Here is an 11,290-nt window from a genome sequence, read left to right as displayed (position 1 = left end):
TAATCACTTAAATTCAAACGCATTGTGACACCCTGTGGATACTCAAACTCACGAGACTTGGCACAGATCATATAACCTGTGAACATTGCGACAATTTTCAGCGATTGAGTTCATGCGTATTTAGCAGGCTCCATAGCGCCCGACCTGTGCATTTACAGTGCCACGCACTCCACGCAGGACGGACTTGAGGTGACAGTGACCTTGACCCTTGGCCACCAAAATCAAATAATTTCATCATTGAGCCTGGTTGAGGTTTATGCCAAATGGACAATGAATGAGAATGGACCAGACAGCCGTAAGTCTACAACTTGAAAAAATAATGCTTCTGGCTAGAACTGTCGCAGGCAGAGGCATAGAAAGGAGAAACACTGAGGGGTTCAAAGTGGGTGACATCACAGGTCATGTGACACACTAAGCAGCGCAAATCACACCAATTTTAAATCTGTAAACTGCATGAAATGTAAACTGTGATAACTCAGAAACTAAGTAATACCAAAAAAGCTGATCACAAGTTTAATAGCTCAAAGTCGTTTAAGGTTTGAATGAAGTCTGTAGCTGAAAATATGCGGAAGCATTATCATTTCAAAGTGGAGTAGGTAAAAGAGGATTTCAAAATTTTCTCCATTGAGTTAGATTGTAATTTTTTTTTAAAAAAAAGCTTAATATTTGAAAAAGTACAAGAGGCAGAGATAAGCAATGTCATAGCAGAAATGCCATCAAAGAACTGAAATTTTTGATATTGATATGAAAACCATGTTTATGGTTTATTTTGCTTAAAGTACACACCAGTAATGAGAGTCCAAAGAACGTACTGAAGAATTGAATGTTGAAGAATAAAGATTAGGATCACAACACACACAATAACGATTATCTCGTTAATTCAGAAACACTGCAAAAAATGTTCTCAAGTGAATACATTTCATCTGTATAAAAGCCACAGATGCAGAAACTACCATCATAAAAAATAAGGTCTGCAGCCACATACCTTTTTAAAAACATTGGAAAAAACTCACATTTAATGCAAAATGGTGTAGGATGTGCTCAAAAGCTGTTTATACGGGGGGGGGGGGGTTACACACAACAGCAATTATTGTATTAAAACATTTCATTACCTAATTCCAGAAAGTGTCATCCTAAAACAAGGAAACTAGTCCAGTCTTTCAAAAAGGCAACCATGAGACCAAACTGCTACAATGCTAAATAAAATATATATCACTTTATTTGAACATGTATTATTGGCAGTTTCCACCAGTTTAAATGTTTGATTTGCTTCAATAGGATACATAACATCAAAATTAAACCATTCAACATTTTCTTATCATTAAAATTTGAGTTATCATTTTCTCATTGGGGCTAGTTTGTTCTTAAAGACAGAACAAGTGAGTGTGGTGCAAACAGACTGTTGCCTTAGAAGAAACCCTTTGCTACTCAAGATGCTGTAGACCTGAGAGGGACGTTACTTCCATTCATCTTCTAAAACATCTTATTAAGTTTTAGAGTTGAGACCTTAAGAGGCTTCGAGAGGAGAGAGGACTGGCTCTCGTCATTAGAGGAAGTAGGGGGTAGTAGTTCGAGGAGGTATGACACGCTCTGAGTCGGGGACGGCACGGAATAGCTTTGGCTCTCGTCTGTTTACGTCCTTGAAGACCATGATAGACGCGATGTTTCCACATCGGTAGCAGTAGTTGGGCGCTGACCACACAGTCACGAGCTTCTCATCAAACATGAACTTGTAGCCTTCGTGAACCAGCTGATGTGCACGGCAGATGAGCTTCAGATTGTTGATGTGCACAAACTATGACAAAATATGAGTATTATTTTCAATCAACTGGTGATACAGATGTTTCTGTTTCCATTGATTGGTTGTACATGTTGATGACATAACATACCTCATTGGTAACCTTGGAGCCAAACAGCCAGCCTGCACCGCGCGGACTGATTGCCCAGGTGTCCACATCCTCTGGATCTGACCACACAAGATCACAGAAGGCCCCCTTGTGTGGAATCTCCTGATTGCGTTCGATGGTGCGGATCTGGTCCAACGTCTTGATGTCAGGTGAAAGACCACCATGGACACACAGGACCTGCTCATCTATCAACTGGGATTACACATTAGAGATATCATTAGAAAACAGGCAATTCAGAAAATATATTAGTAAATATGACCCAAATCCTAATCTTGATCAGGTTTAGGTGTGTTTGTAAATCAAATCTGAAGATCTACACTAAAATTAAGGCACTGCTGGAACAAACAGAGCATTCTATTGCTATGTGAATAGAGGAACAGGTATGTCAAAATAAATGTAAGAAAACTTTCCTATAGATATGTAAAATGCAAAATAGAGTCTCTTGTGCAAGAGCCAGTGAGGATGACAATGATGACGATGAGACCGTAACAATATGTCGATGAAAATTAGTTGAGAATGTAGGCTATGGCTAACATAAGGAGTTAGTGAAAATGTAACCAAGGTAGCTTAGCTAAACAAGTAACTTTTACACGTTCACTGCATTTGACACTTGGCTGCTCAGAGTGTGTGGTGCTACGAACAACCAAATGTGTCATTTCAACAGCGCTCTGAATTTAGGAATTCTGGCGCTTGGAGTGACTGTTAACTAATGCACTTCTGTCTGTAAAAACCTGAATCAGCACATCAACATCAGTAATATTCCATGTTCTATTCAATACGCAAATAAAGTCTTTTGGACTGTACTTGGATTAGAATACAACGAGAAATCTTGTTTTAATAAACAAGTTTAATTGCATTTGCTCATAATCAAAATATCTCACAACAGGGAAGATAGAACTAAATTAAAAATATACCAAAAGTACCAAGGTGGGAGTACCAATTATGCAGCCCATCTCAGAACCATGTTTATTATATTAATGGATTAAAATGACTGATGCCTCACTGTGTCGATGGCTTCAAATGAGCCAATTAATTTACATATATTTTATATATTAATTTACATACTGTTCGATAGCTTGTGAATTTCCCTCTGGGGACCAACAAAGCCTTATCAATAATATTTAAATGGATCTATTGATTTTTATTTATTTTTTTGTTAATCTGAATCTGCAAAATGACCGAAAACAGTTTAAATGGTAAATGGACTGTACTTGTATAGCGCTTTTCTAGTCTTCCGACCACTCAAAGCGCTTTTACATTACTAATCATTCACCCATTCACACCATTCATACACTGATCAAAAAAGCTACCATGCAAGGTGCCACCTGCCCATCAGGACCCTAGCTAACATTCATACACATACATACACCGCAGGAACAGCCTGCGGGAGCAATTTGGGGTTAAGTGTCTTGCCCAAGGACACATCGACATGGACTGCCGGAGCCAGTGATCGAACCGCCGATCCTCTGATTGGAGGACGACCCTGCTCTCCACTGAGCCACAGCCGCCCTACATTAGGCTGTTTGTGGACTTGGTGAGAAGCAGCAGCCTTAGTGCTTGTGTCCACATAGTGTCTTCTTCTGAGTGTCAGTGTCTTTATTAAATGTTCCCAATGAGGAGAGCTTATGCTCCGCTCCAGGAGATTACATCCAGCTCAGATTAGCACCATCACTGGGAATACTTTGCTTTAGTTTGTTCCCCATTTAAGAGTTGCACGATTGTCTTCAGGACAGAGTTAAAAAGGACCAGTCCATTGGTTTTCTTTTTCTATTTTAAGAAAAATAACTACCATCTGCTCACATCATCCATCCTTGCTTTTCATCTTTAAGTAATTCTGATTGGACAGAGACATTCTAGTTGATCCGATGATGTAGCGGCTCAGTCTCCTCCTCTTGCCCTTACCCTGCACCATTGCCTAGGTGGGTCTGGGTCCATCCAATCAGACCGTTCCTTTTTAGTGGACTAGCCAGTGAATAGCAGTTTTTAAATCTGTTTCAGTTATGTCTTGTTTCTTGCTTTCTTGGTAAGGCTACCTGATAGGTCAGATTTTTTGAGTGGCAGTGCATTTTGCTCTCCATCTTTATGTATTCATGTCCTACTTATGCACATTACTGACTTTGCTTCTTTCCCGGAGTCCTTGTGCTTTCTCGCCTCGCAGGTTTACATGAATCGTGGTCATATCTGGACCGTGGCCCTGCTGACACCCACTGCTACTACCATTATTATTATTAGTCACATTATTATTATTATTCCCTGTACCATTACGCTTATTGGCTTTGCTTCTTCCCTGGAGTCTTTGCGCTTTCTCGCATCGCAGATTTCCATGAATCGTGGTACCTGGACCGTGGTCTTGCCTCCTGTGACCCAGATGACACCCACTGCTACTTCCATTATTATTATTAGTCACATTACTATTACCTATATCATTATTATAATTCTACTATAGTCATTGCTACTGTTATTATAAGTAGTCTTGTATGTCTTGAATGTGTTGTAACTCTGTTATGTTGTTCATTCTATACTGTTTTTGCCATTTCTGTAATCAGGAACTGTTTTGAGAGGTGTAGTTTAGTTTCAATAGGTCAATTGCCCTGTTAAGTGCCAGGGGGAGTGGCTTACATGGGGGCGGCTGTGGCACATGAGGTCGCTTGTCCCGTAACCACAAGGTTGGTGGTTCAAGCCCCTCTACCGGCAACATGCCGAGTGTCCTTGAGCAAGACACATAACCCCAAGTTGCTCCCCGGGCGCTTCATTGCAGCCCACTGCTCCTCCGGGATGGGTTAAATGCAGAGAAATAATTTCCCCATTGTGGGACTAATAAAGGCTTAATTATTATTATTATTATTATTACACATCTCAAGGAAATAAAACCTGCTTCACTCCAGTGTATTTGACTTCTGGAGGGATACTGAACTACTTGATTCTGCTAGAATAGACTAAGTATATTGTTCTTGCATTTATAAGTTGCTCTGCGGCCAATCGACCCGGTCACAGCTTTTTTCTGTCCTGGCCCCACAGTGGTGGAATGAACTCCCCACTGACGTCAGGACAGCAGAGTCACTGCCCATCTTTCGGCGCAGGCTGAAAACTCACCTCTTCAAGAAGTACTACCCTGAGCCTTCCTCGTAGCACTTATTGCATTCGTATTAGTTTGTTGCACTTATTGTATTCGTATCAGTTCGTTGAACTTATTGTATTGTATTCGTATTAGTTTGTTGCACTTATTGTTTTCGTAGTAACTTGCTTCTGCACTATACTTTTGCTCTGGTTTATGCTTTTAGAAGCTTGTTTAAGAAAGGAGATGCACTTATGACTTCTGGTGACTAGTAGTTCTCTTGAATACCTATGTTGAATACACTTATTGTAAGTCGCTTTGGATAAAAGCGTCTGCTAAATGACTAATGTACACGACATCTATCGCATTTCTGTCCATCCTGGGAGAAGGATCCCTCCTCTGTCGCTCTCCCATAGGTTTCTTCCTTATTTTTTTAGGAGAGTTTTTCCTGTGCCGATGTGAGGGTTCCGGGACAGAGGATGTCGCATGTGTACAGATTGTAAAGCCCTCTGAGGCAAATTTGTAATTTTGGGCTAGATAAAAATCAACTGAACTACTTTCTACCAGCTGCTTCTAATGTAGGTTAGGATAAAAAAATAAATCATGGCAAAACAAAGCAGTTTTTAGTTTGGCACAAAAAGAAGCTGTGAGGAGCAGGTGGAAGAGAGTTCTCATCAAGTTCAGCCATTATTCTCAACCGAGACCTCTGTGTGTGTGTGTGTGTGTGTGTGTGTGTGTGTGTGTGTGTGTGTGTGTGTGTGTGTTTAATGCGACCACTGTGCCAGGCTATGTTAAAGTGTAATTTTGATGTTACTGGGCATGTTGGTGCTGTCGTCCCTCTATTAATACTTGTGATTAATGATGCTGCTGCATCTGTCAGCTGTGTATGTGAATGAGTGGCCATGTGTCGCTATGCCATGCCTGTAATGTTCGTCTTGTTGCTGCCGTCACATTCACTCCGACGATGATGTATAAGGCTTGTATGATAAAACTGTGGAGCATTCAGGCAAGTATAGGGGTAATAGCCTATGTTTGTTAACATATGCATTTCAGAACCTATTAAGTAGCATGTGATTGGTCTTGGACGGCTTAAGCCCACCTGGTTATCTTTGTGGCCACCAATTTAATTAATAAAGTCTTTATGAATAATGTCTGATGACGATGTGAAAATTCATAGATTAGAACACTATTAAAACAAATTAAGTTAACAGTAAGTGAAGTTTAAATTCAGTGCAGACGTGTTTATATTATGACGCATTAGCTATGTTAAGCAAGTTCTAATTCACTCACTGGAAGAAAAGGAAAAACATCTAAAAATGACAGCTCCACTTGCGTGAATAAGGAAATTGTTGTCATTATTACAAGTTATAAAAGATTTACTTGGCTGATGCAAAATCTTTTATATGTTGTTAACATGTTCTTGCTATGTTCAAAGATTCACATGATATGTTACAACAGGCAGTGTTTTTTGTAATCAAAGTGAAAGAACCATGAGTAAACTTACAGCTGCCACAGTCAGCATGTCAAACACTTTTGTGCAATACCGCCAGGCATTTGCATTTCCATATTTTGTTTGGCACTCATCTAAAAATGAGAAAAAAAATACATGGCAACATGGTTTGATGGGCTTGTGAAACAGAAAACATTTACATATATAAAAAGTAAGAGTGAAGCATGTGTACTTACCATAAAAGCCGTACACTTGTGTAATTTGTCTGCTCTCATGGTTTCCACGTAGAAGTGTGATACGGTCCGGCCACTTCGCTTTTAAAGCTAGCAGATGTGTAAATGTCTCCAAGCTATAATATCCTCTGTCTACAAAGTCTCCCTAGAGGAGGGAAAAGAAGACACCATCAGTGAACGCAAAACATTAGAGAGCTTCCATGTAATAATTTAAAAACACAACTATGTTGTTTCCAGGACTCAGTGCATCTTCATATCAGAACCTGGCTACAGAATCATTGGAGTTACGGGTTTGTTACTTTCCAAAAAGCTTGTACTAGTTAAAGCAATTTGTAACTCAAATATAAGGTTACCCTGTGGAATATGTCACGTTACAGAAGCTTAAGACACTAGCTTTCACTGGGACTTTAATTGGAATAGCTCAGGCGCCATCCGGGAATAAGGAAAATAATCATTTTATTCTATCAGGGCATTAACTTTAGAACATCCAGATGAACAGAGACCCAAATACAAGACTTTTTGTAATGTGACTTCATTTTCACGAAATAATGCAAATTACACAATATTTTAGGGGTTGCAAATCGTTCAGTGCCTCACAATTTGATTCTGAAGTGACTTAATTATACAAAAAAATTAAATTGCTGCAAGACATATAAATAATATTGATGGACTAGCTGACTTTTCTCAGAAACTTGACAATTTCAAAGAAATAAATCATAAACAAAATAACTAATGGTATTTTGTGATTTTTCAACAAATCAAACACATGATGTCCATAAAAAAAAACGTGTCCTAAAAGGGCCACAAGTGATGCAGCACTGCGCAGCACACTGTTTGGAACTGAACTTTTGTTGGACACCCTGTTGCCATTTAATTCTTATTCCTTTGAAAACGCCACAATGGACGAGGAAGAACTGATTTGGGAAGCTGAGGTGAGTTATCTATACCATACCTCTTTATTTCACTACAAAACCTAAATAAGGTGGCGGCTGGCTAGAGGGAGATCTAAAGTTTCCTTCTTGCCGTTGGCTAAATCTTATGTCATTTACTGTAAATATCACAAAATTAAAATGCGTTTTCTGTTTTTAAAAGTACAAACACAGGTTGCCCATCTTTTAAGTGGTTGCATTTCCAGTCTGATCTGGAGTTCACAGCCGATAGAAACATGATTTGTTTATGCCAAAATTGTACAATATAATATAAATATAAAATCTTTTTTTTTGTTTAATGCCAAAAATAATTCCAAATAATAATTTAAGTTTACATACAACTAGTGAAGTGAAGATAATGGTAAAAAATAATGGTAAAAAAACAGGCTCATTAGCACACAACACACTAAGATGCTGACAGCTTCAGTGGTTTTAGCCGAGCTAGACCGAGAATATTTGGTTTAACAGATGCCTGATGCCCAGGCATGGGAAAATGCCATGTCACGATTATCCTGGCCAAAATAATAACGAATGAAGGTATTGTCCAAAAACTTCAAACTTTAAAGTGTTAAATTGCATTAGGGAATTAATTAATATGTTAGGAACCCCCCCCGCTGTTGCAACATAGGTTATTCAAGAAAACTTACTCACTTACCATGAAAATGTAATTTGTGTCTGGAACTTGGCCTCCAGTTCTGAAGAGCTCGCAAAGATCATAAAACTAAACAGGAACATTAAAGAGAGATTCTTTCTTGATTTATTAGAAGAAGAAAAAAACAGATAATGTATGTTCAAAAGTGCAACACTATTAGCAATGTAACAAAAAATGAACCTGGGCTTTGCGATAATTCAATATGATAATTTATCGTCTACTAATGGAATAATATCATGGTAAAATCTTATATCGAGATATTTGATACACAATCAGAAAAAATCAGATCATTTTGCACACACAATAGTATACAAAACCATGTGGTTATTTAATTTAGACCATTTAATAATTGACTAGAAAACATGCTTCATCAAAAGGATTTTGGCTGTATCGCTTAGCCATACTCGCAACTCATTTCACATGGACTGTTCTCCATGTGGATACATGGGTTTTTTTAAGCATTAAAAGTAAAATAAAAATAGGATTGGGGCCAAATCATCCTTAATAATGCTGTGAAATTAATAGATATTGCTTCATTTCCCCTACTAATACATTCAGATTGTGCATGCCCACTTATGAAACATACATTAACATACAAAAAGTCCCTTAGTTAATTCAATTCATTTTTAAAATATGTAACAATGGTATAAAATCTCAATCCGTAAATTCATTCTTTAGGCTAGATTTTCAGTCATTGTAAAGAGACAAACAAAAATTGGGTAACAAGTAAGGGTAATTTAGTTAGTGTAAGAGATCAGTTGGGCCTACCTGACCATGAATATCTCCACAAACAGTAACTGGAGTAGAGACTGGCTGAACATTGGATTCTTCCAGCAGTAAATCACATACATAATCACATAATCTCTGAAAAAGTAAAACATGGCAATAGTTAGTAACAATCACAGTCATGCATTTACAACACAGCTTCACAACAACATGCAAGCTTACTGGTCTATTATGTTTATCCATGATAAGAAAAGAGGAGCGGAGCCGCTTTGGGGAGGAAATAAAAACTAATCAAACCAAATTGAATCTTAAAAACAAAGTTGAACAATCTAGATGAAGGCTAGATTTACTCTAAAGTATTTTACAATTAGGCATTTTCCATGATGCCATTTTCAAAAAAGGACTAATGTTTTGTTTTTTATGATTTTTCGCTCTACAACTGCATTTTATTCTGAAACCCTATATTGACTTGACCTTATCATTTCTATACAGATCTATACAGGGCTAAATTAACTCAAAGCCACAAGACCCACACAGTGTCTGTGCGAGCCTCCCAAGTTGGTTACAGCATACAGAAGACAATAGCCTAAACCAGTGGTTCTCAACCTTTTTTCAGTGATGTACCCCCTGTGAAATATTTTTTCAGCCAAGTACCCCCTAACCAGCGCAAAGAATTTTTGGTTGAAAAAAGATGTAATACACAGCGCTGTGCCATCAGTGTCTGATTTATTAAACTATCAACACTGAAGATTGCATTGTGGCATTGAATTCAGTTCATGAACTTACACTTATATTTTATTGAATATTTATTAAATAACTATTTTGAAAGGATTTTTGAATGGATGCTAATTTTGAATATATTCTTTAAAAATCTCAAGTACCCCCTGGAGTGCCTTCACGTACCCCCAGGGGTACACGTACCCCCCATTTGAGAACCACTGGCCTAAACTATGTAGATTGCAAACTACTTTGCGCTAAACTGAGTGCTTTTCTTCCTTATTAAGAATGATGCAGAAATATGAAGCCAGTAAAATGTTGCTGCAATTATAGGTCTGGCTATGCGACACTGTAGTGTGAAAGGTAAAATGCAACGGACAGTATTACAGGTAATCTATACCTCATTAATGTCTGCTAAATGAGACGTTAGTTGACACGATCAGGTTGGAGAGACGGATGAAAATCAGATTAGGCTCTGAATTTCTTCTGTGGCAGATTCTGGGTCAGCAATAAAACAATGACATTACTGCATTTCTGAACAAGTGTTTTAATTAACTAAACCTATATTAGAGCGCCATACATTTGAAGTAGCTAGCAACATGCTCGTGAGTATCAATGGTGGGTAACGATACACCTAGCTACTGATGTAGACTGCAGATGAAACTTGCTCCCGTGGTTCCCATGTTTTGCACAAATGGTTACATGTAACCGTTAGCCAACGTTAGGAGCTAGAGTTAGATCTACGCAGTAGCAACTCCCGCGTCCTCTGTGAATTCCGTCCTGATTTTCATCGGACTTTGTTAGCCGACGATCGGTTTTATTGGTGACGCTGACAAAATGTGGATCTAAATAACAAGGCTTTCTACCTCCGAGTAATACGTGTTAACGTTAACTAGCTAGCGGTTACGTTATTAGCCACGCTTTATACACAAACGTCGACGTTTGCCTTCACTGATATCATCAAACCTTAGTCTACATTAATTCCAGCTTCTTAAACTCACCTTTAGATCGTTTTCCGGCAGGTATTTGCAGTGTCTCGCTATTTCAACGTACTTGTCAAGGTCTAAAGGCGCCATTATCAACACGCTAAAGCCAGAAGATTGCTAAAGTAGTTAGCCAGCTAGCAAGGTTCCTTTTCTTCTTCCTCTTCACCGCTCCTTCATTTTCAACTCTCATCACTGGCGTCAATTCAACTTCAATCTAGTTAACCTCATCCTGTGAAAACCTTCAAAATAAAAATCGTTACCAACGAAACCGTATTCTATTAATAAATAACACCAAAGTTAAGTCGAATATGAAATACAAAATATTTTTAATATATATTTCATCCCAACTCTTGATATTGGAAACATATTAATAAAATTCCAGTGGCTTATTTTAAACCTTTATTTCGAAGGTGTCATTAAAATGGCATTATCTCAAGTCAACTTGTCGCTAACTACTGCGTTTGGTGTGCAGGGCAAATGCAACAGCGCTCCCTGATGGTGCAATGACAACTGATCTTCCAGGAGCACTATGTGCATTTGTTTATTTGTGGGTTTAATGTGTTGTTTTGGTCATTTTGTTCCGTAGGCTAATTACGTTATCTTGTACGGTGTCGAAAAAATGAACACTTACTCCT

General features: G+C 38.3%; 1 protein-coding gene across 1 annotated transcript; it reads right to left on the bottom strand.

Annotated features, from left to right (window-relative positions):
* Positions 1–742: 742 nt before the first annotated feature.
* Positions 743–10,857, bottom strand: LOC129102149 (serine/threonine-protein phosphatase 6 catalytic subunit-like). Its single transcript, XM_054612147.1, has 7 exons — positions 10,671–10,857; positions 8,995–9,090; positions 8,230–8,295; positions 6,649–6,790; positions 6,467–6,546; positions 1,890–2,099; positions 743–1,795 (listed from the first exon to the last, which is right to left on the bottom strand). The coding sequence occupies exons 1-7, from the start codon at positions 10,743–10,745 to the stop codon at positions 1,547–1,549; spliced, it is 918 nt and encodes a 305-aa protein (XP_054468122.1). The 5' UTR covers positions 10,746–10,857; the 3' UTR covers positions 743–1,546.
* Between the last annotated feature and the right edge of the window lie 433 nt (positions 10,858–11,290).

Source organism: Anoplopoma fimbria, chromosome 14 (assembly GCF_027596085.1).
Source record: "Anoplopoma fimbria isolate UVic2021 breed Golden Eagle Sablefish chromosome 14, Afim_UVic_2022, whole genome shotgun sequence".
NCBI lineage: Eukaryota > Metazoa > Chordata > Actinopteri > Perciformes > Anoplopomatidae > Anoplopoma > Anoplopoma fimbria.
This window is presented reverse-complemented; position numbering and strand designations above follow the sequence as displayed.

What these genes read in the sequence shown, in the direction of transcription:
- LOC129102149 (XM_054612147.1), bottom strand. Translation starts at nt 10,745, where the DNA reads ATGGCGCCTTTAGACCTTGACAAGTACGTTGAAATAGCGAGACACTGC. An exon ending in ACACAAATTACATTTTCATG is followed by an intron (nt 6,791 to 8,229) that starts GTAAGTGAGTAA and finishes TCCCTCCTCTAG; the next exon opens with GGAGACTTTGTAGACAGAGG. An exon ending in ACATGCTGACTGTGGCAGCT is followed by an intron (nt 2,100 to 6,466) that starts GTAAGTTTACTC and finishes GTGTAATCCCAG; the next exon opens with TTGATAGATGAGCAGGTCCT.